The 25,966-nt window shown below is 44.5% G+C and overlaps 1 protein-coding gene across 2 annotated transcripts in view; it reads left to right on the top strand.

Moving 5' to 3' along the window:
- Positions 1-24,432, top strand: part of LOC115153909 (calcium/calmodulin-dependent protein kinase kinase 1) — a 109,115-nt gene extending 84,683 nt beyond the window's left edge. Inside the window, exons 13-17 of one of the 2 annotated variants that reach the window (XM_029699573.1) lie at positions 10,003-10,090; positions 13,075-13,203; positions 13,458-13,561; positions 22,135-22,182; positions 22,462-24,432. In XM_029699573.1, coding sequence (XP_029555433.1) covers positions 10,003-10,090; positions 13,075-13,203; positions 13,458-13,561; positions 22,135-22,182; positions 22,462-22,591 — 499 coding nt within the window. In that variant the 3' untranslated portion in view covers positions 22,592-24,432. The remainder of the gene's footprint in view (positions 1-10,002; positions 10,091-13,074; positions 13,204-13,457; positions 13,562-22,134; positions 22,183-22,461) is intronic. The other variant, XM_029699574.1, reaches the window with a different exon arrangement.
- The last annotated feature ends 1,534 nt before the right edge of the window (positions 24,433-25,966 follow it).

Below are 25,966 nucleotides of genomic sequence, written 5' to 3'. Positions count from 1 at the left end.
TCAGGGTGCGTTATCAGAGTCGGTACAGCCACCTGGTTTCTTCACGCATCGCGCCGACAGAAACAAACATCTCTCTGGTAAGAAGAAGGGCGGGGGTTTATGCCTTATCATTAACGAGACGTGGTGTGATCATAACAATGTACAGGAACTCAAGTCCTTGTTCACCTGACCTAGAATTCCTTACAATCAAATGCCGACTGCATTATCTACTAAGAGAATTCTCTTCGATTATAATCACTGTCGTGTGTATCCCTCCCCCCAAAGCAGACACCTCGACGTCCCTGAAAGAACTTCACTAGACTCTATGTAAACTGGAAACCACATATCCTGAGGCTACATTTATTGTAGACGGGGATTTTAACAAGGCTAATCTGAAAACAAGGCTCCCTAAATTTTATCAGCATATCGAATGTGCGACCCGGGCTGGCAAAATTCTGGATCATTACTACTCTAATTTCCACGACTCATACAAAGTCCTCCCTCGCCCTCCTTTCGGCAAATCTGACCATGACTCCATTTTGTTGCTCCCAGCCTATTGACAGAAACTAAAACAGGAAACGCCCGTGCTCAGGTCTGTTCAACACTGGTCCGACCAATCTGATTCCACGCTTCAAGATTGCTTCGATTACGTGGACTGGGATATGTTCCGGATAATGTCGGAGAACAACATTAATGTATACGCTGAATCGATGAGCGAGTTTATTAGCAAGTGCATCGGTGATGTTGTACCCACGGCGACTATTAAAACCTTCCCCAACCAGAAACCGTGGATTGATGGCAGCATTTGCACAAAACTGAAAGCGTGAACCACTGTTTTTAATCAGGGCAAGGCGACCGGAAACATGAACGAATACAAACAGTGTAGCTATTCCCTCCGCAAGGCAATCAAACCAGCTAAACGTCAGTATAGAGACAAAGTAGACTCGCAATTCAACGGCTCAGACACGAGAGGTATGTGGCAGGGTCTACAGTCAATCATAGACTACAAAAAGAAAACCAGCCCGTCGCTGACCCCGATGTCTTGCTCCAAGAAAAAAAATAAACAACTTCTTTGCTCGCTTTGAGGACAATACAGTGCCACCGACACGGCCCGCTACCAAAACCTGCGGGCTCTCCTTCACCGCAGCCAATGTGAGTAAAACATTTAAACGTGTTAACCCTCGCAAGGCTGCCGGCCCAAACGGCATCCCTAGCCGTGTCCTCAGAGCATGCGCAGACCAGCTGGCTGGTGTGTTTACGGACATATTCAATCAATCCCTATCCCAGTCTGCTGTTCCCACATGTTTCAAGAGGGCCACCATTGTTCCTGTTCCCAAGAAAGCTAAGGTAACTGAGCTAAATGACTATCGCCCCGTAGCACTCACTTCCGTCATCATGAAGTGCTTTGAGAGACTAGTCAAGGATCATATCACCTCCACCCTTCCTGACACCCTAGACCCACTCCAATTTGCTTACCGCCCCAATAGGTCCACAGATGACGCAATCGCAATCACACTGCACACTGCCCTAACCCATCTGGACAAGAGGAATACCTATGTAAGAATGCTGTTCATCGACTACAGCTCAGCATTTAACACCATAGTACCCTCCAAACTCGTCATTAAGCTTGAGACCATGGGTCTCGACCCCGCCCTGTGCAACTGGGTCCTGGACTTTCTGACGGGCCGCCCCAGGTGGTGAGGGTAGGAAACAACATCTGATCCTCAACACTGGGGCCCCACAAGGATGCGTTATCAGCCCTCTCCTGTACTCCATGTTCACCCATGACTGCGTGGCCATGCACGCCTCCAACTCAATCATCAGGTATGCAGACGACACTACAGCGGTAGGCTTTTTACCAACAACGACGAGACGGCCTACAGGGAGGGAGTTGAGGCCCTAGGAGTGTGGTGTCAGGAAAATAACCTCATGTAATCAATGTCAATAAAACAAAGGAGATGATCGTGGACTTCAGGAAACAGCAGAGGGAGAACCCCCCTATCCACATCGACGGGACAGTAGTGGAGAAGGTAGAAAGTTTTAAGTTCCTCAGCGTACACATCACGGACAAACTTAAATGGTCCACCCACACAGACAGCGTGGTGAAGAAGGCGCAACAGCGCCTCTTCAACCTCAGGAGGCTGAAGAAATTTGACTTGTCTCCAAAAACACTCACAAACTTTTAGAGATGCACAATCGAGAGCATCTTGTCGGGCTGTATCACCGCCTGGTACGGCAACTGCTCCGCCTACAACCGTAAGGCTCTCCAGAGGGTAGTGAGGTCTGCACAACGCATCACTGGGGGCAAACTACCTGCCCTCCAGGACACCTACACCACCCGATGTCACAGGAAGGCCAAAAAGATCATCAAGGACAACAACCCCCCGAGCCACTGCCTGTTCACCCCGCTATCATCCAGAAGGCGAGGTCAGTACAGGTACATCAAAGCTGGGACTGAAAAAGAGACTGAAAAACAGTTTCTATCTCAGGGCCATCAGACTGTTAAACAGCCATCACTAACATTGATTGGCTGCTGCCAACATACGGACTCAAATCTCTAGCCACTTTAATAATGGAAAAATGGATGTAATAAATGTATCACTAGTCACTTTAAACAATGCCACTTTATACAATGTTTACATACCCTACATTACTCATCTCATATGTATATACTGTACTCTATACCATCTACTGCATCTTGCCTATGCCGTTCGGCCATCGATCGTTCATATATTTATATGTACATATTCTTATTCATTCCTTTATACTTGTGTGTATGAGGTAGTTGTTGTGAAATTGTTAGATTACTTGTTAGATATTACTGCATGGTGGGAACTAGAAGCACAAGCATCTCGCTACACTCACATTAACATCTGCTAACCATGCGTATGTGACCAATAGAATTTGATTTGATTTGAGTTGTTACTCAGCGGCAAAGCACATGCCAAGGAGACTCTCACACACACACACCCACACACACCCACACACACACACCCTTCAAAAATAATTATGTTCCCACTGATTGCCAACTGAATGTGATAAAAAAACAGCCCCTCTATAGCCAAAACAAAGTGTCAGTAGTGTTTGCCTGCAGACACACTTTCAGGGAAAATGTTCTCAGAACCTCCCTGCAACCAAAAAATGAACATTCCCAGAACAGGCAAAACTTTCACTTCCGTTCACAGGACGTTTAAAAAAACGTTCAGTTTGGGCCTCCCGAGTGGCACAGTGGTCTAATGGCACAGTGGTCACGCTGTGCCTCTAGAGATCCTGGTTCGAGTCCAGGCTTGGTCGCAGCTGGCCAAGACCGTGAGAACCATTCCAAAATCATGGGCATTAATATGGAGTTGGTCCCCCATTTGCTGCTATAACAGCCTCCACTCTTCTGGGAAGGCTTTCCACTAGATGTTGGAACATTGCTGTGGGGACTTGCTTACATTCAGCCACAAGAGCATTAGTGAGGTCGGACACTGATGTTGGGTGATTAGGCCTGGCTTGCAGTTGGCGTTTCAATTCATCCCAAAGGTGTTTGATGGGGTTGAGGTCAGGGCTCTGTGCAGGCCAGTCAAGTTCTTCCACACCGATCTCAACAAACCATTTTTGTATGGACCTCGCTTTGTGCATGGGAGCATTGTCATGCTGAAACAGGAAAGGGGCTTCCCAAACTGTTGCCACAAAGTTGAAAGCACAGAATCGTCTAGAATGCTGTAGCATTAAGATTAGAGATCGACTGATTAATCGGAATGGCCGATTAATTAGGGCCGATTTCAAGTTTTCATAACAATCGGTAATCGGCATTTTTGGACACCGATTGTGGCCGATTTAAAAAAAAATAACCTTTATTTAACTAGGCAAGTCAGTTAAGAACACATTCTTATTTTCAATGACGGCCTAGGAACAGTGGGTTAACTGCCTTGTTCAGGGGCAGAACAACAGGTTTTTACCTTGTCAGCTCGGGGATTCGATCTAGCAACCTTCCAGTTACTAGTCCAACGCTCAAACCACCTGCCTTACATTGCACTTCACGAGGAGCCTGCGTGGCAGGCTGACTACCTGTTATGCGAGTGCAGCAAGGAGCCAAGGTAAGTTGCTAGCTAGCATTAAACTTATCTTATAAAACCAATCAACCTTAACATAATCACTAGTTAACTACACATGGTTGATGATATTACTAGTTTATCTAGCGTGTCCTGTGTTGCATATAATCGATGCGGTGCATGTTCATTTCTCATTGAATCACAGCCTACTTCTCCAAACGGGTGATGATTTAACAAGCGCATTCGCGAAAAAAGCACTGTTGTTGCACCAATGTGTACCTAACCATGAACATCAATGCCTTTCTTTAAAATCAATACACAAGTATATGTTTTTAAACCTGCATATTTAGTTAATATTGCCTGCTAACATGACTTTCTTTTAAATTGTGTCACTTCTCTTGCGTTCCGTGCAAGCAGTCAGGGTATATGCAGCAGGAACGGTTCCGTATTTCACTGAAAGAATAAACGTTTTGTTTTCGAAATTATAGTTTCCGGATTTGACCATATTAATGACCTAAGGCTCGTATTTCTGTGTGTTATTATGTTATAATTAAGTCTATGATTTGATATTTGATAGAGCAGTCTGACTGAGCGGTGGTAGGCAGCAGCAGGCTCGTAAGCATTCATTCTAACAGCACTTTCGTGCGTTTGCCAGCAGCTCTTTGTCATGCTTCAAGCATTGAGCTGTGTATGACTTCAAGCCTATCAACTCCCGAGATTAGGCTAGTGTAACCGATGTGAAATGGCTAGCTAGTTAGCGGGGTGTGCGCTAATAGGGGTGTGCGCTAATCGGCGACGGCACTCGCTCTGAGACCTTGAAATAGTTGTTCCCCTTGCACTGCAAGGGCCGCAGCATTTGTGGACAAATGGATAACGATGCTTCGAGGGTGGCTGTTTTCTATGTGTTCCTGGTTCGAGCCCCGTTAGGGGCGAGGAGAGGGACGGATGCTATAATGTTACACTGGCAATACTAAAGTGCCTATAAGAACATCCAGTAGTCAAAGGTATATGAAATACAAACGGTATAGAGAGAAATAGTCCTATAATTCCTATAATAACTACAACCTAAAACTTCTTACCTGGGAATATTGAAGACTCATGTTAAATTGGAACCACCAGCTTTCATATGTTCTCATGTTCTGAGCAAGGAACTTAAACGTTAAACGCTTTTTTACATGGCACATATTGCACTTTTACTTTCTTCTCCAACACTTTGTTTTTGTTTTTGCATTATTTAAACCAAATTGAACATGTTTCATGATTTATTTGAGGCTAAATTGATTTTATTTATGTATTATATTAAGTTAAAATAAAAGTGTTCATTCAGTATTGTTGTAATTGTCATTATTACAAATAAATACATAAATAAATAAAAATCGGCTGATTAATCGGTATCGGCCTTTTTTGGTCCTCCAATAATCGGTATCGGTATCGGCGTTGAAAAACCATAAACGGTCAACCTCTAATTAAGGTTAAGATTACCCTTCACTAGAACTAAGGGTCCTAGCCCGAACATGAAAAACAGCCCCAGACCATTTTTCCTCCTCCACCAAACTTTACAGTTGGCACTCTGCATTGGGGCAGGTAGCGTTCTCCTGGCATCCGCCAAACCCAGATTTGTCCGTCGGACTGCCAGATGGTAAAGCATGAGTCATCACTCAGAGAACACATTTCCACTGCTCCAGAGTCCATTCCAGCTGACTCTTGGCATTGCGCATGGTGGTCTTAGGCTTGTGTGAGGCTGCTCGGCCATGGAAACCCATTTCATGAAGCGCCCAACGAACAGTTCTTGTGCTGAAGTTACTTCCAGAAGCACTTTGGAACTCGGTAGTGAGTGTTGCAACCGAGGACAGACGACTTTTACGCGCTACACGCCTCAACACTCTGCGTCCCTGTTCTGTGAGCTTGTGTGGTCTACCACTTTGCGGCTGAGCCATTGTTGCTCGTAGACAATTCCACTTCACAGTAACTGCACTTACAGTTGACCGGGGCAGCTCTAGCAGGATAGAAATTTGACGAACCGACTTGTTAGAAAGGTGGCATCCATATGACGGTGCCACGCTGAAAGTCACTGAACTCTTCAGTAAGGCCATTCTACTGACACTGTTTGTGTATGGAGATTGCATGGCTGTGTGCTTGATTTTTATACACCTGCCAGCAACGGGTGTGGCTGAAATAGCTGAATCCACTAATTTGAAGGGGTGTTCACATACTTTTGTATATACAGTTGTATGAAAACGTTTGGGCACCCCTCTGAGGCTGCATAATAATTTACTCTGTCATCACAGAAAATGATCACAGTGGCATGCCATTCAATTTCTAATAAAAGCTAAGTACTAGGGTATTGTCCAGACAAAGATTTTTAGTGTAGCAATATTAAGTTGTATGAAATTAAATCAGATGTGAAAAATAGGCTATGCAACAATTTGGGCACCCTTGTCATTCTGTTGATTTGAATACCTGTAACTACTTAGCACTGATTAATTGGAACACACAATTGGTTTGGTGAGCTCATTAAGCCTTGAACTTCATAGACAAGTGCATCCAATCATGAGAAAAGGTATTTAAGGTGGCCAATTGCAAGTTGTTGTTCTCTTTGACTCTCCTCTGAAGAGTGGCAACATGGGAGCCTCAAAACAACTCTCAAATGACCTGAAAACAAAGATTGTTAAACATTATGGTTTAGAGCAAGGCTACAAAAAGCTATCGCAGAGATGTAAGCTGTCAGTGTCCACTGTGAGGAACATAGTGAGGAAATGGAAGACCACAGGCACAGTTCTTGTTAAGGCCAGAAGTGGCAGGCCAAGTAAAATATCGGAGAGGCAAAGGCGAAGGATGCTGAGAACGGTCAAAAACAGCCCACAGACCACCTCCAAAGACCTACAACATCATCTTGCTGCAGATGGTGTCACTGTGCATCGTTCAACAATTCAGCGCACTTTGCACAAGGAGAAGCTGTATGGGAGAGTGATGCGGAAGAAGCCTTTTCTGCACACACACCACAAACAGAGTCGCTTGAGGTATGCAAACGCACATTTGGACAAGCCAGCTTCATTTTGGAATAAGGTGCTGTGGACTGATGAAACAAAGATTGAGTTATTTGGTCATAACAAGGGACGTTATGCATGGCGGCAAAAGAACACAGCGTTCCAAGAAAAACTTGCTACCCACAGTAAAATTTGGTGGGGGTTCCATCATGCTGTGGGGCTGTGTGGCCAGTGCCGGTGCTGGGAATCTTGTTAAAGTTGAGGGTCGCATGGATTCCACTCAATATCAGCAGATTCTTGGGAATAATGCTGAAGAATCAGTCACAAAGTTGAAGTTATGCCGGGGCTGGATATTTCAACAAGACAACAACCCAAAACACTGCTCAAAATCTACCTGGGCATTTATGCAGAGGAACAAGTACAATGTTCTGGAATGGCCATCCCAGTCCCCAGACCTGAATATCATTGAGAATCTGTGGGATGATTTGAAGTGGGCTGTCCATGCTCGGCAACCATCAAACCTAACTGAACTGGAGATGTTTTGGAAGGAGGAATGGTCCAAGATACCTTCATCCAGAATCCAGACACTCATTAGAGGCTATTGGAAGCGTCTAGAGGCTGTTATTTTAGCAAAAGGAGGGTCTACTAAATATTGATGTGATTTTTCTATTGGGGTGCCCAAATTTATGCACCTGTCTAATTTTGTTTTGATGCATATTGCACATTTTCTGTTAATCCAATAAACCTAATTTCACTACTGAAATATTACTGTGTCCATCAGTTATTTGATAGACCAAAATGAAATTGCTGATCCAAACATCCAATTATTTATAAATGGAAATCATGAAAATTGTCAGGGGTGCCCAAACTTTTTCATGCGACTGTATAGTGTATCATGATGCCCCCGCCCTCTTCCTTACATCACTTCACATAATGATTGCGTCTTAATGAAAACACCTCGTAGTAACACTGCCTGGGCTGTCTTAATGAAAACACCTCGTAGTAACACTGCCTGGACTGTCTTAATGAAAACACCTCGTAGTAACACTGCCTGGGCTGTCTTAATGAAAACACCTCGTAGTAACACTGCCTGGGCTGTCTTAATGAAAACACCTCGTAGTAACACTGCCTGGGCTGTCTTAATGCAAACACCTCGTAGTAACACTGCCTGGACTGTCTTAATGCAAACACCTCGTAGTAACACTGTCTGGACTGTCTTAATGAAAACACCTCGTAGTAACACTGCCTGGACTGTCTTAATGAAAACACCTCGTAGTAACACTGCCTGGGCTGTCTTAATGCAAACACCTCGTAGTAACACTGCCTGGGCTGTCTTAATGCAAACACCTCGTAGTAACACTGCCTGGACTGTCTTAATGAAAACACCTCGTAGTAACACTGCCTGGGCTGTCTTAATGCAAACACCTCGTAGTAACACTGCCTGGACTGTCTTAATGCAAACACCTCGTAGTAACACTGCCTGGGCTGTCTTAATGCAAACACCTCGTAGTAACACTGCCTGGGCTGTCTTAATGCAAACACCTCGTAGTAACACTGCCTGGGCTGTCTTAATGAAAACACCTCGTAGTAACACTGCCTGGGCTGTCTTAATGCAAACACCTCGTAGTAACACTGCCTGGGCTGTCTTAATGCAAACACCTCGTAGTAACACTGCCTGGGCTGTCTTAATGCAAACACCTCGTAGTAACACTGCCTGGGCTGTCTTAATGAAAACACCTCGTAGTAACACTGCCTGGGCTGTCTTAATGCAAACACCTCGTAGTAACACTGCCTGGGCTGTCTTAATGCAAACACCTCGTAGTAACACTGCCTGGGCTGTCTTAATGAAAACACCTCGTAGTAACACTGCCTGGGCTGTCTTAATGAAAACACCTCGTAGTAACACTGCCTGGGCTGTCTTAATGAAAACACCTCGTAGTAACACTGCCTGGGCTGTCTTAATGAAAACACCTCGTAGTAACACTGCCTGGGCTGTCTTAATGAAAACACCTCGTAGTAACACTGCCTGGACTGTCTTAATGAAAACACCTCGTAGTAACACTGCCTGGGCTGTCTTAATGCAAACACCTCGTAGTAACACTGCCTGGGCTGTCTTAATGCAAACACCTCGTAGTAACACTGCCTGGGCTGTCTTAATGAAAACACCTCGTAGTAACACTGCCTGGACTGTCTTAATGAAAACACCTCGTAGTAACACTGCCTGGGCTGTCTTAATGAAAACACCTCGTAGTAACACTGCCTGGGCTGTCTTAATGCAAACACCTCGTAGTAACACTGCCTGGACTGTCTTAATGAAAACACCTCGTAGTAACACTGCCTGGGCTGTCTTAATGAAAACACCTCGTAGTAACACTGCCTGGACTGTCTTAATGAAAACACCTCGTAGTAACACTGCCTGGGCTGTCTTAATGAAAACACCTCGTAGTAACACTGCCTGGACTGTCTTAATGAAAACACCTCGTAGTAACACTGCCTGGGCTGTCTTAATGAAAACACCTCGTAGTAACACTGCCTGGACTGTCTTAATGAAAACACCTCGTAGTAACACTGCCTGGGCTGTCTTAATGAAAACACCTCGTAGTAACACTGCCTGGACTGTCTTAATGAAAACACCTCGTAGTAACACTGCCTGGACTGTCTTAATGAAAACACCTCGTAGTAACACTGCCTGGGCTGTCTTAACTTCCACCACTGTTATTATTTAACACTGGTACTGCTGGAGGTAAGTAAGCCTTGTCCGAGCGAGAATGGCCTATAGGGCATGAGCCATCTCCTGTTTCTGTAGCATGAGGCAGCCTGATGTACGAGTACTCCCCCTGTACAGGACGCTGGTCTGTCGCAGGGCCTTACCCCTAATTCCAATGCTGAGTGCCGAGCAGATAATGTTATACCTTGATTAATACTGTACCAGCCCTGACCTCTGTGTATCTGACCTCTGTGTGTGTGTGTGTGTGTTTTGTGTTTGTTTGTTCCTGTAGGCCAGAGATTAGTGAAGAGCTGAAGTCTCTGATCCAGAGAATGTTGGACAAGAACCCAGACACCAGGATCACCATACCTGAGATCAAGGTGAGGGGAGGAACTGAGTTAGACCAATGGTACTCTAGGAGGTCTGAGTTAGACCAATGGTACTCTAGGAGGTCTGAGTTAGACCAATGGTACTCTAGGAGGTCTGAGTTAGACCAATGGTACTCTAGGAGGTCTGAGTTAGACCAATGGTACTATAGGAGGTCTGAGTTAGACCAATGGTACTATAGGAGGTCTGAGTTAGACCAATGGTACTCTAGGAGGTCTGAGTTAGACCAATGGTACTCTAGGAGGTCTGAGTTAGACCAATGGTACTCTAGGAGGTCTGAGTTAGACCAATGGTACTATAGGAGGTCTGAGTTAGACCAATAGTACTATAGGAGGTCTGTAGGAGGGTGTTTTTTACACAATGGGACTCATTAACAGGCGGTGCTGAACGTGTCCTCCCCGGCCAGATCAACAGCTGTCCTCAGTGATAAAGATCACACACACACACACACACACACACACACACACACACACACACACACACACACACACACACACACACACACACACACACACACACACACACACACACAAAGATCACGGAAGGGAAGTCCGCAGACTGAAGGTGAAAGCTGAATCTTCTCTCCCTGTAGGCTCTCTGTTAAAGAGACGGAGTTCTAACTTCTCATCTGTAGTCAGCGGATCTACTCTCTCCAGGGACTGTGTGTGTGTGGGGGGGGGGGCTAATTAGTCGCAGTGGTGTCATCCCTGTCCCCTAAGACAACCTGCCTCACTGATTCAGCATCACACACATCCCCCTGACACACACACACACACACACACACATCTGACTCAAATAAGACTCAACACAGTTAGGATTACATTTTTTATTTTGGATTTGAAAATAGTATATTGATGTATAAATAAACAATGTATCAGTAAACATACAAATGGCCTAACTGACACCAATAGCCTAACTGACACCAATAGCCTAACTGACACCAGTAGCCTAACTGACACCAGTAGCCTAACTGACACCAATAGCCTAACTGACACCAATAGCCTAACTGACACCAGTAGCCTAACTGACACCAGTAGCCTAACTGACACCAGTAGCCTAACTGACACCAGTAGCCTAACTGACACCAGTAGCCTAACTGACACCAGTGGCCTAACTGACACCAGTAGCCTAACTGACACCAGTAGCCTAACTGACACCAGTAGCCTAACTGACACCAGTAGCCTAACTGACACCAGTAGCCTAACGTATACATTAGAGGCAGGGAGAAAGCCCATCTCCAAATGTTATCATACACAGCAAAATCATAACCTACCCCAGTAAGATGGCCACCTCTGTTAGCCCTCTGTGGGATATGGAGAGCCATGGAGAAACTAGATGCTATTGCTATATTAATGTCCATGAAGAGACATGTCACTGAAATGTATGCAACGCTTACCCCATTCATATTATTCTCTGAAACGGATGGCTATTAACAGTCTCTTTCAAAAACCCTGCCCTGCTTTCATTCAAACGCACATCAAATGACTTGTTCTAAAACGTGTTCTGTTCTTCCATGAAATGTTAAGTCCCCGACACACACAGGGGAAGTTCTGACTAGCCAGACCTTTAATTGGGAAAGCCCTTGACATCCTGGTGTCATCCCCTGACACAGTGACACACCATGTACATCGCCTCTCTCTCTCTCTCTCTCTCTCTCTCTCCGCCTCTCTCTCTCTCTCTCTCTCTCTCTCTCTCTCTCTCTCTGTGTTTTCTCTGTCTCTCTCTCTCTCTCTCTCTGTCTCTCTCTGTTTTCTCTGTCTCTCTGTGTTTTCTCTGTCTCTCTCTCTCTCTCTCTCTCTGTCTCTCTCTGTTTTCTCTGTCTCTCTGTGTTTTCTCTCTCTCTCTCTCTCTCTCTCTCTCTCTCTCTCTCTCTCTCTCTGTGTGTGTTTTCTCTGTCTCTCTCTCTCTCTCTCTCTCTGTGTCTCTCTCTCTCTCTCTCTCTGTGTGTGTTTTCTCTGTCTCTCTCCTTGTCAGTCCTGACATTAGACAGACTGGGTTTTAGAAGACTGGGCTTTAGAAGACTGGGCTTTAGAAGACTGTTTACAGCAGCAGGCATTTCTACAGTCTGTCCAATACATTCTTTAGATTCTTATTCCCCCTTTCTCTTCGCCGGGTGATGTGTGTTTCTGGGTGCTGTGTGTTTCTGGGTGCTGTGTGTTTCTGGGTGCTGTGTGTTTCTGGGTGATGTGTGTTTCTGGGTGCTGTGTGTTTCTGGCTGCTGTGTGTTTCTGGGTGATGTGTGTTTCTGGGTGCTGTGTGTTTCTGGGTGATGTGTGTTTCTGGGTGCTGTGTATTTCTGGGTGCTGTGTATTTCTGGGTGATGTGTGTTTCTGGGTGCTGTGTGTTTCTGGGTGCTGTGTGTTTCTGGGTACTGTGTGTTTCTGGGTGCTGTGTATTTCTGGGTGCTGTGTATTTCTGGGTGATGTGTATTTCTGGGTGATGTGTATTTCTGGGTGATGTGTGTTTCTGGGTGCTGTGTGTTTCTGGGTGATGTGTATTTCTGGGTGCTGTGTGTTTCTGGGTGCTGTGTGTTTCTGGGTGCTGTGTATTTCTGGGTGCTGTGTATTTCTGGGTGATGTGTATTTCTGGCTGATGTGTAATTCTGGCTGATGTGTAATTCTGGGTGCTATGTGTTTCTGGGTGATGTGTGTTTCTGGGTGCTGTGTGTTTCTGGGTGCTGTGTATTTCTGGGTGCTGTGTGTTTCTGGGTGATGTGTGTTTCTCGGTGCTGTGTGTTTCTGGGTGCTGTGTATTTCTGGGTGCTGTGTATTTCTGGGTGCTGTGTATTTCTGGGTGCTGTGTATTTCTGGGTGATGTGTATTTCTGGGGGCTGTGTGTTTCTGGGGGCTGCATCTGTATATCTCTCAAGTGAGGGTTTGTCTAGTAGTGCCGAGGCACATACCACTGTGACATTCTTGGTGTGTGTGTGTGTGTGTGTGTGTGTGTGTGCGTGTGCGTGCGTGTGTGTGTGTCTCAGTTGGACCCGTGGGTGACCCAGGATGGTTGTGACCCCTTACCTCTAGAGGAGGAACACTGTACCGCGGTGGAGGTCACTGAGGAGGAGGTGCAGAACTCTGTGAAGTTTGTCCCCAGCCTTTCTGCCGTGGTAAGGAACCTAAAGGAGCCTGAAGTGTGTGTGTGTGTGTGTGTGTGTGTGTGTGTGTGTACCTTCATGCCTGCACAAATGCAAGTGCATGTGTGTGTTTTAGGTGAGTGAGTGTGCATCATCTGATCGTGTGTGTGTGTGTGTGTGTGTGTGTGTGTGTGTGTGTGTGTGTGTGTGTGTGTGTGTGTGTGTGTGTGTGTGTGTGTGTGTGTGTGTGTGTGTGTGTGTGTGTGTGTGTGTGTGTGTGTATTCAGATCCTGGTGAAGGCCATGCTGCGGAAGAGGTCGTTCGGTAACCCCTTTGAGTGTCCCAGAAGTAGAGAGGAGAGGTCCATGTCTGCACCTGGCAACCTATTAATGTGAGTACTGTACTACAGTACTGTACTACAGCTCTAACACCAGACTGCCAAGTTATCAGTCACACACCAACAACTTCTTCTACACACCTGCTGCTTGCGTAAAGCATATAACCCAAACCCCCATTTTCCCTAACTCCTAAACCTAACTCCTAAACCTAACTCCTAAACCTAACCCTAAACCTAACTCCTAAACCTAACTGCTAACCCTAACCCTAAACCTAACTCCTAAACCTAACTCCTAACCCTAACTCCTAACCCTAACTCCTAACCCTTAACCTAACTCCTAAACCTAACTCCTAACCCTAAACCTAACTCCTAACCCTAACTCCTAACCCTAACTCCTAACCCTAACCCTAACTCCTAACCCTTAACCTAACTCCTAACCCTTAACCTAACTCCCAACCCTTAACCTAACTCCTAACCCTTAACCTAACTCCTAACCCTAAACCTAACTCCTGACCCTAAACCTAACTCCTAAACCTAACTCCTAACCCTAACCCTAACTCCTAACCCTAAACCTAACTCCTAAACCTAACTCCTGACCCTAAACCTAACTCCTAAACCTCCTAACCCTAAACCTAACTCCTAAACCTAACTCCTAACCCTAACCCTAACTCCTAACCCTTAACCTAACTCCTAACCCTTAACCTAACTCCTAACCCTTAACCTAACTCCTAACTCCTAACCCTTAACCTAACTCCTAACCCTTAACCTAACTCCTAACCCTTAACCTAACTCCTAACCCTAAACCTAACTCCTGACCCTAAACCTAACCCCTAAGATTAAAATAGTCTTTGTCCTCATGGGGATGTGGGAAATGTCCCCACGTGGGATCATTTTCCTTGTTTTACTATCCTTGTGGGGCCTTTTGGGGATTTTAGGTCCCCACAAGGATAGAAGAACCAACCCAGACACACACACACACACACACACACACACACACACACACACACACACACACACACACACACACACACACACACACACACACCGTCCCCCTCTGAGAGCAGGAAAAGCAGTCACCTGGAGCTGCCAATTTGCGTTGCCATAGTATCACAATCCAGGGACAATATCTTACAGTATGCTTCTATCTGTTTCTTTCTTTCTGTTTTCCATCTAATTCTCTCTGTCTTTCTCTGTTTTCCATCTAATTCTCTCTGTCTTTCTCTGTTTTCCATCTAATTCTCATTGTCTTTCTCTGTTTTCCATCTAATTCTCTCTGTCTTTCTCTGTTTTCCATCTAATTCTCTCTGTCTTTCTCTGTTTTCCATCTAATTCTCTCTGTCTTTCTCTGTTTTCCATCTAATTCTCTCTGTCTTTCTCTGTTTTCCATCTAATTCTCTCTGTCTTTCTCTGTTTTCCATCTAATTCTCGTTGTCTTTCTCTCTGTTTTCCATCTAATTCTCGTTGTCTTTCTCTCTGTTTTCCATCTAATTCTCTCATCTTTCTCTGTTTTCCATCTAATTCTCTCTGTCTTTCTCTGTTTTCCATCTAATTCTCGTTGTCTTTCTCTCTGTTTTCCATCTAATTCTCTCTGTCTTTCTCTGTTTTCCATCTAATTCTCTCATCTTTCTCTCTGTTTTACATCTAATTCCCTCTCTGGCGGTGAATAAGCGACCGACATAATGATGTGGAACTACCACAGTTTAACCTCAGATGCCCCTGACCTGTGTGCTCTATACTGAAGGTTTAACCCTGTGGCTTCACGCTGCTAGCTACGGTTTAATCAAGAGTTTGCAAGTATGGACCTGTGATGTATTTTGTTATTTTGTATATATTTACTATCCCTTTGGAACAGTGAACCTTAGAGAATAAATAAGAAACCTGCACGCTGCTCTTGATAGTATCACTGCTCTTTATTAAGCTTTATGTATCAGCCTCAAGGCCTTCCTCAGAGTTTTTTCTCATTTATTTTTATTACCAAATGAGTTAGTGCCTTTTTCAATTTTGAATAGTAAACCTTTGGAATACATTGGGCAAATTGTAACCATTGAAAGTCACACCAGATTATCGCCAGGTGATCTCTCGTTAAACTATCAATACGCTCTAAAATCACCCACATATCTGAACTCAATTGCAACCATCATTAGCCAGCGATTTACCGCTCCCTAAAGCGGATGATGAGGTTATCTTTTAGTCTTGATTGCGGCCAACATTTTTTCAAGACTACTTTGCCCTCTGGTTGGTATTGTCATCGTGTCTTCTCCTGCTCCTTCCCTCCAAATACTAAACACCGGTCCTGGGATTCATCATTACGCACACCTGTTAATCATTAGGATTCACACCTGGACTTCATTACCTTCATAATTTCCTCCTCTTTATATGTCACTCTCTTATGTTCACTCACCAGTTGGTATTGTTCTTGTGTACCGGCGTGAAGCCACATGAAATTGTCTCGTTCCTGGTTTTGTTGTTTTATTAAATGTTTCACCTGCACCTGCTTCCTGACTCACAGCTCCATTATTACACATTATTACACATCACAACAATTTAATCCTACTTTATGAGCATACTAAGGGGTGATTTAGGCCTACTTTATGAGCAGACTAAAGGTGATTTAGCTCTACTTTATGAGCATACTAAGGGGTGATTTAGTTCTACTTTATGAGCAGACTAAAGGTGATTTAGCTCTACTTTATGAGCATACTAAGGGTGATTTAGCTCTACTTTATGAGCAGACTAAAGGTGATTTAGCTCTACTTTATGAGCAGACTAAGGGTGAATTAGTTCTACTTTATGAGCAGACTAAGGGTGAATTAGTTCTACTTTATGAGCATACTAAGGGGTGATTTAGGCCTACTTTATGAGCAGACTAAAGGTGATTTAGTTCTACTTTATGAGCAGACTAAGGGTGATTTAGTTCTACTTTATGAGCAGACTAAGGGGTGATTTAGTTCTACTTTATGAGCAGACTAAGGGTGATTTAGTTCTACTTTATGAGCAGACTAAGGGTGATTTAGTTCTACTTTATGAGCAGACTAAGGGGTGATTTAGTTCTACTTTATGAGCAGACTAAGGGTGATTTAGTTCTACTTTATGAGCAGACTAAGGGTGATTTAGGCCTACTTTATGAGCAGACTAAGGGTGATTTAGTTCTACTTTATGAGCAGACTAAGGGTGATTTAGTTCTACTTTATGAGCAGACTAAGGGTGATTTAGGCCTACTTTATGAGCAGACTAAGGGTGATTTAGTTCTACTTTATGAGCAGACTAAGGGGTGATTTAGTTCTACTTTATGAGCATACTAAGGGGTGATTTAGGCCTACTTTATGAGCAGACTAAGGGTGAATTAGTTCTACTTTATGAGCAGACTAAGGGGTGATTTATCTATCTGACAATTAACAATAAAGTATTTCCTCGTTTACCACATCAAATCTACTGTGGAAATGTACGTATGAACGGAAAACAAATGTTGATGGTGTTAGGTTCTAATTTTCAGAGTAACAACCCGACGGACACTATGGAAGCTTAAACCAAGTTTATACGTCCATTGGGTCAATACAGTTTCATCAGACGACCACATATTCACACAAGCACTGATATTTAACTATGCTGAGTCTCCACCTACACATCTGAACAGCCAATGCATCTCTGTTGCTAGACAGAACCTTAGTGATATCTGTTCTTCCTCACTTCATCTGACCTGACCTCTCACCCCAAAGTGCTCACTCCTCCCCAACTCAAGGCTGTCATGGTGACTGGTACCAGACCTGATGGCTAACAATAACATTTCGTGACATAATGTAAGCGTTATACATTACCCTCTCTTCCTCAGTGACATGAATAATTATATTTCATGTTCTCAGTACCCAACAATGGTACCGCCTACTCATGATATTTTATTCCTTTCCAGTTCATGTAATCCATTAAAAATAACTGTCTTTAAAATACAATTATCAAGATCATGGGTATTCTCATCAAGATCATGGGTAAAATATCTCCTGACAGTCCATATCTGAAATGTGTAACTATATAAATGAAGTAAATCGTGATATTAGATTATTTTGCCATTTAAGCATTGCCTCACGTCAGATGGCGTCACTCCTACACGACACTTGAGCCTCAACCGTTCTGTCTTGTAGGACGTGGAACTCTGATCCGCCTAACACTTGTTATGAAAATCACTCCACTCTCAGTAGCTACTCTGGCTACTATGGCAAACCTGCTCCAGCTAGCAGCCTAGTGCATGCTTGTTTGAATGGCCATGCGGTAGCTAGCTAGTTTGCCAGGTCGTTGATGAAGTTGTACAGCACCAAAGTTATGGGACTGTTCTCAGAAATCAGCATGTATCTGACTCTGACAGCTGGCACTGTGCCTCGTTATGGTCTTTATTTTACTCCTATTATTATCTATCCTGATGCCTAGTCACTTTACCCTGCCTTCATGTACACATCTACCTCAAATACCTTATTATTATCTATCCTGATGCCTAGTCACTTTACCCTGCCTTCATGTACACATCTACCTCAAATACCTTATTATTATCTATCCTGATGCCTAGTCACTTTACCCTGCCTTCATGTTCATATCTACCTCAAATACCTTATTATTATCTATCCTGATGCCTAGTCACTTTACCCTGCCTTCATGTACATATCTACCTCAAATACCTTATTATATTATCTATCCTGATGCCTGGTCACTTTACCCTGCCTTCATGTACACATCTACCTCAAATACCTTAGTATTATCTATCCTGATGCCTAGTCACTTTACCCTGCCTTCATGTACACATCTACCTCAAATACCTTATTATTATCTATCCTGATGCCTAGTCACTTAACCCTGCCTTCATGTACATATCTACCTCAAATACCTTATTATTATCTATCCTGATGCCTAGTCACTTAACCCTGCCTTCATGTACATATCTACCTCAAATACCTTATTATTATCTATCCTGATGCCGAAGTCACTTAACCCTGCCTTCATGTACATATCTACCTCAAATACCTTATTATTATCTATCCTGATGCCTAGTCACATTACCCTGCCTTCATGTAAATATCTACCTCAAATACCTTATTATTATCTATCCTGATGCCTAGTCACTTTACCCTGCCTGACTGTGCCTTTAAACAGCTTGGAAAATTCCAGAAAATGATGTCATAGCTTTAGAAGCTTCTGATAGGCTAATTGACATCATTTGAGTCAATTGGAGGTGTACCTGTGGATGTATTTCAATACCTACCTTCAAACTCAGTGCCTCTTTGCTTGACATTATGGGAAAATCAAAAGAAATCAGCCAAGACCTCAGAAAAGAAATTGTAGAACTTCACAAGTCTGGTTCATCCTTGGGAGCAATTTCCAAACACCTGAAGGTACCATATTCATCTGTACAAACAATAGTATTGTCACGACTTCCGCCGAAGTCGGTCCCTCTCCTTGTTTGGGCGGCGTTTGGCGGTCGTGACATGTACAACTGAATGCCTTCAATGGCCTTCTAGCCATCGCCGATCCACTTTTCATTTTCCATTTGTTTGTCTTTGTCTTACACACCTGGTTTCAATCCCCCAATTACTTGTTCATTATTTAACCCTCTGTTCCCCCATGTTTGTTTGTGAGTAATTGTTTGTCTTGTATACGGTCCGTTATTGTGGGCTCGGTATATTGTGTTGTATTTGTGATTACTTGAGTAAATACGTTGATTACTCATATCTGCTGTCCTGCGCCTGACTCTCTACACCAGCTACACACAGGCCGATTACAAGTATGCAAGTATAAACACCATGGGACCACGCAGCCGTCATACCGCTCAGGAAGGAGACGCGTTCTGTCTCCTAGAGATGAACATACTTTGGTGCGAAAAGTGCAAATCAATCCCAGAACAACAGCAAAGGACCTTGGGAAGATGCTGGAGGAAACAGGTACAAAGGTATCTATATCCACAGTAAAACGAGTCCTTTATCGACATAACCTGAAAGGCCGCTCAGCAAGGAAGAAGCCACTGCTCCAAAACCGCCATAAAAAAGCCAGACCACAGTTTGCAACTGTACATGGGGACAAAGATCGTACTTTTGGAGACATGTCCTCTGGTCTGATGAAACAAAAATAGAACTGTTTGGCCATAATGACCATCGTTATGTTTGGAGGAAAAAGGGGGAGGCTTGCAAGCCGGAGACTACCATCCCAACTGTGAAGCACGGGGGTGGCAGCATCATGTTGTGGGGGGTGCTTTGCTGCAGGAGGGACTGGTGCACTTCACAAAATAGATGGCATCATTAGCAAGGAAAATGATTTAGATATATTGAAGCAACATCTCAAGACATCAGTCAGGAAGTTGAAGCTTGGACGCAAATGGGTCTTCCAAATGGACAATGACCCCAAGCATACTTCCAAAGTTGTGGCAAAATGGCTTAAGGACAACAAAGTCAAGATATTGGAGTGGCCATCACAAAGCCCTGACCTCAATCCTATAGAAAATATGTGGGCAGAACTGAAAAGGCGTTTGCGAGCTAGGAGGCCTACAAACCTGACTCAGTTACACCAGCTCTGTTAGGAGGAATGGGCCGAAATGAACCCAACTTATTGTGGGAAGCTTGTGGAAGTCTACCCGAAACGCTTGACCCAAGTTAAACAATTTACTGGCAATGCTACCAAATACTAATTGAGTGTATGTAAACTTCTGACCCACTGGGAATGTGATGAAAGAATAAAAGCTGAAATAAATCATTCTCTCTACTATTATTCTAACATTTCACATTCTTAAAATAAATTGTTGATCCTAACTGACCTAAGACAGGGAATTTTTACTAGGAGTAATTGTCAGTAATTGTGAAAAACTGAGTTTAAATGTATTTGGCTAAGGTGTATGTAAACTTCCGACTTCAACTGTTGGCTTAATACTACTTACGGTTTCTGATGCTCCCAATAGGTCAATATTTCATTGGGGGTCGGGAATAGAGAATCTAGACAAGCTGTCTGGTATCATAAGCAATTGACACAGTAATAACGAGAGATCTGCTGTTTTATCCTTGTGGGTTTTTCAGTGCATGTTTATCCCGCAGGTGCATGTAATCTCCCGTTAATAAAGTTTTTAAGAAATATAGTGGCAAACCTGCAGGAGCGCACAAGTTCTGCCTGTTGGTTACAATCGAGCCACCATGTTTATTGGTAATACTTGACATATACCGGTGCTGCCATTAATTAAACAGTTTCTCCAAACATTTAATACCACTGGCTATGTTGATGACGTGACACAAAAACTGTATTTTACCCAACAAGTTGCATGCTGGTCTCTCCTCAGATGGCCTCTCTGAACATGAATTATGTGACTGGAGCTAGTCGCATGTCCACATGATGTATCTAGAGTAGAAGCCCTGTGATGTGCAGCACTGAGAGGAAGCACAACACCACTGGGGGGAAGCACAACACCACTTAGAGGAAGCACAACACCACTTAGAGGAAGCACAACACCATTGAGAGGAAGCACAACACCATTGAGAGGAAGCACAACACCACTGAGAGGAAGCACAACACCACTTAGAGGAAGCACAACACCACTTAGAGGAAACACAACACCACTGAGAGGAAGCACAACACCACTGAGAGGAAGCACAACACCACTTAGAGGAAACACAACACCACTTAGAGGAAACACAACACCGCTTAGAGGAAACACAACACCGCTGAGAGGAAGCACAACACCACTTAGAGGAAGCACAACACCACTGAGAGGAAGCACACCACCACTGAGAGGAAGCACACCACCACTGAGAGGAAGCACAACACCACTTAGAGGAAGCACAACACCACTTAGAGGAAACACAACACCACTGAGAGGAAGCACAACACCACTGAGAGGAAACACAACACCACTGCCCCCTGCTGAGGACATGACTCAGCCAACCTGTCACTCTAAACCCCTTACACACTAATGTAGGCTACCTTTACCTGTTACAGCCAGAAGAGGACTGGCCACCTCTCGGAGCCTGGTTCCTCACTAGGTTTTTTTCCTAGCTTCCTGCCTTCTAGGGAGTTTTTCCTAGCCACTGTGCATCCTTTGGGGGGCTCTCGAGTGGCATATTGGTCTAAGACACATCTCAGTGCAAGAGGCGGTACTGTAGCACCTGGGTCGAATCCAGGCTGCATCACATTGGCCGTGATTGGGAGTCCCGTAGGGCAGCGCACAATTGGCCCAGCGTCGTCCGGGTTTGGCTGGGGTAGGCCGTCATTGTAAATAAGAATTTGTTCTTAACTGACTTGCCTAGTTAAATAAATGTTAAATACATTTTGGGGGTTTTAGGCTGGGTATCTATAAAGCACTTCGTGACAACTGCTGATGTAAAAAGGTCTTTATAAAATACATTTGACTGATTTATTGACTGACACTGGATAACAAATGGACACTTTCAGGCACAGATCTAGGATTAGCAGCTTGCCCTTCACAATCCCTAACCGCCAGGGAAAAAACAATGAAGCTGACCTGATCAGTGTCTAGGGCCAACTGACTCTGGGATGAGTGGAGTGGGAGAAGGAGGCTCAATGGCTGCTCCATCACCCTTTGACCTCCTGACCTCAGTCTCTGACCTCTGACCCTTTGTCCATTTTCTCCCCCGCTCTATCTGCTGCAGGGATGTGTGGCCGTTCCGCCACTCTTTAAAACTCCACCCCTCTCTAAGGTAAATTTGTGTGGTCACTGGTCCGGCACGTTGTCTGTCAACATTCGGAACCACCCCTCACCCATTGGGGTTCCTTCATGGGGCAAATGTTTGTCCCCCAACTGTCACTCAACTGTTGTCATTTTTGTGGTGTTTCTTCCGCTTCCTCATTGTGATGACATTAGGTGGCTCCCATTTCTCTCCACGTGTATGATAAGAGACTGAATGTAGACTTTGACTAATCTCTCTCTCTCTCTTTCGTTTTCTCTCTCTCTCTCTCTCTCTCTCTCTCTCTCTCAGGAAGGGCAGCAGTGGAGAGGGCAGTAGGGAGGGAGAACTAGAAGACCTGGATGAAGATGAACCCTCTTCTCCAGTCAGCACAGCCCAGCTTAGCTCCACACAGGCCTCTGAGCCACCTCCTCCCCTTTAAGAACTATATGCCCTTTCCCTTTAAACCCCCATCTGTACATTGCCTCTCTCCCTTTAAATCTATAATGCACTCCACTCTTATATTCTTGTCCCTCCTCTTCATCCTTCCCTGTTCTGACCTCACTCCGTCATCGTGTGTAATTACCCAAAGAAACACAGAGAACTCTGACAGCACTGGAGACAACACACTGGACCACCGGCGGTTAGGTTGTTCACTGGTAAACTCAAGACTACTGGAATCTCTACTGTCTGTCGCCATGATGTCACTGTGAAGAAGAGGACTTGCGTTTTGTTTTGTTATGTTTCGATGTCACAATGCATGATGAACATCATCACCGTTCAGAGACTCTCTTGAGGCATCCTTCACAGTCATGGACAATAGGTGTCTTAACAGCCTCTTGAGGCATCCTTCACAGTCATGGACAATAGGTGTCCTAACAGCCTTGAGGCATCCTTCACAGTCATGGACAATAGGTGTCCCAACAGCCTCTTGAGGCATCCTTCACAGTCATGGACAATAGGTGTCCTAACAGCCTCTTGAGGCATCCTTCACAGTCATGGACAATAGGTGTCCCAACAGCCTCTTGAGGCATCCTTCACAGTCATGGACAATAGGTGTCCTAACAGCCTCTTGAGGCATCCTTCACAGTCATGGACAATAGGTTCCCTAACAGCCTCTTGAGGCATCCTTCACAGTTATGGACAATAGGTTCCCTAACAGCCTCTTGAGGCATCCTTCACAGTCATGGACAATAGGTGTCCTAACAGCCTCTTGAGGCATCCTTCACAGTTATGGACAATAGGTTCCCTAACAGCCTCTTGAGGCATCCTTCACAGTCATGGACAATAGGTTCCCTAACAGCCTCTTGAGGCATCCTTCACAGTCATGGACAATAGGTGTCCTAACAGCCTCGAGGCATCCTTCACAGTCATGGACAATAGGTGTCTTAACAGCCTCTTGAGGCATCCTTCACAGTCATGGACAATAGGTGTCCTAACAGCCTTGAGGCATCCTTCACAGTCATGGACAATAGGTGTCCCAACAGCCTCTTGAGGCATCCTTCACAGTCATGGACAATAGGTGTCCTAACAGCCTCTTGAGGCATCCTTCACAGTCATGGACAATAGGTTCCCTAACAGCCTCTTGAGGCATCCTTCAAAGTTATGGACAATAGGTTCCCTAACAGCCTCTTGAGGCATCCTTCACAGTCATGGACAATAGGTGTCCTAACAGCCTCTTGAGGCATCCTTCACAGTTATGGACAATAGGTTCCCTAACAGCCTCTTGAGGCATCCTTCACAGTCATGGACAATAGGTTCCCTAACAGCCTCTTGAGGCATCCTTCACAGTCATGGACAATAGGTGTCCTAACAGCCTCGAGGCATCCTTCACAGTCATGGACAATAGGTGTCCTAACAGCCTCTTGAGGCATCCTTCACAGTCATGGACAATAGGTGCCCTAACAGCCTTGAGGCATCCTTCACAGTCATGGACAATAGGTGTCCTAACAGCCTCTTGAGGCATCCTTCACAGTCATGGACAATAGGTGTCCTAACAGCCTCTTGAGGCATCCTTCACAGTTATGGACAATAGGTGTCCTAAGAGTCTGCATGACCAAAAGACTGGCGCATGCAGCTGTTATTATGATGCCTCCTACAGTTTAAAACGAGACATACACACAGGGCTTTTAACCACCTATCACAGTCAGTAGTTTAAATCTGCAGTGTTGTACATAGATCAGAAATGTGTAGGTCGGTATCATGTCAATGTTGTTGTCTAACTAGCTCACCTATACATGCTAACCTGTCAACATAAACCTTCCACACACAGTGCCGTCAGAAGCCTTGTTGAACCAGTTGATTGGTTGTGACACACACACACACACGCGCACGCACACACACACACACACACACACACACACACACACACACACGCACCACTGGTGCTCCCCACAGGGTGCTGAGGCTTTGATTGGTTCCACAGATCAGCTGTTTTGGTAATATTTACCCTGATAATTAACAGGAAATCAGCTTCCAGGAACCATTATCAGCATAACTCAAACACACGCACACACGCACGCACGCACACACACACGCACGCACACACACACACACACACACACACACACAGACTTACGCATACACACACATAAACAGACACATACACACACCTCCGTTTGACCTCTAGTCGACAGGCCATGTTACAGGCTGTCATCTTGTCTTCATCTCTGTTGCTCTAATCGTCTCCTCTAATGCATCCTATATTCTTCTCCCATTAACACTTTCTCCTTCTTCCATCACTGCTATATCTTACTCAGAAAGCGTGTGTGTGTGTGTGTGTGTGTGTGTGTGTGTGTGTGTGTGTGTGTGTGTGTGTGTGTGTGTGTGTGTGTGTGTGTGTGTGTGTGTGTGTGTGTGTGTGTGTGTGTGTGTGTGTGTGTGTGTGTGTGATTGATCATCTCCCGTCGGGCTGTGCCGTAATCAGAGGCAGAGCAGATTTCAGAACTTTAGTAGCTGTCATGGTGTGTTTCATTATTTGTTCGTGAGTAGCACCAACAGCTGAAGAGAGGAGACTGTTAGTCACTCCGTCTGTCTGTGTCTCTCTCTCTCTCTCTTTCTCTCTCTGGAAGTGTGTTCTCACTTTCACAGCTCTGCCAGGCACCATTACAATATGGTGATTAGGAACACCACAAACAACAACATCTCTATATTCACAACAACACAATCCCTACATCTCTTCAGATTTTATGCAATTATATTGTGCAAAACACTCCATTGAGGACTGATGGGAGAGGGCAGCGTATAAATTAAGGGTCAATAGCACTTCTAAATTGAGCCTCTGATTTAAGCCTCTCAGGCCGGGATACAATCCGATCGCCTTTTTTAGGCTATGCACTTTTTTAAAGGCAATGTTCCCATGTTCGCGGTGACCACATTCATGTTAAACGCTGCATATGTCGGCTCAATCAGAAATTACTTTTAAATGTCAAGCTAACTAATAAAGCAGATCTACCGCTGATTGGATAGAATGCCAGGGCTCAATTTGAAAAACAACCAATTGTCTGTGCACACAATCATAGAAAAGATGGACCCGATTTATTTCCCTTTAAAACATGTTCCCTATCATTTTAGTCATGCAACAGCTGATGACTTCAGGAGATCGGTGACTAATGCGGCTTTTAAAGGTTCACGTTTTTAATGTCACACGCACAAGTACAGTGAAATGCCTTTCTTGCAACCTCTAAACCAGTGGTTCTTAACCTTGTTGGAGGTACTGACCCCCACCAGTTTCATATGCGCATTCACCGAACCCTTCTTAATTGGAAAAATGGCTCTCTTCACCTTGAATTCAGCGAGCGTTGTGTTCTTGTATTGT

The sequence above is a fragment of the Salmo trutta genome, chromosome 19, assembly GCF_901001165.1.
Source record: "Salmo trutta chromosome 19, fSalTru1.1, whole genome shotgun sequence".
NCBI lineage: Eukaryota > Metazoa > Chordata > Actinopteri > Salmoniformes > Salmonidae > Salmo > Salmo trutta.
The sequence above is the reverse complement of the archived record's forward strand: the minus strand, read 5'-3'. Positions and strand labels throughout refer to the sequence as shown.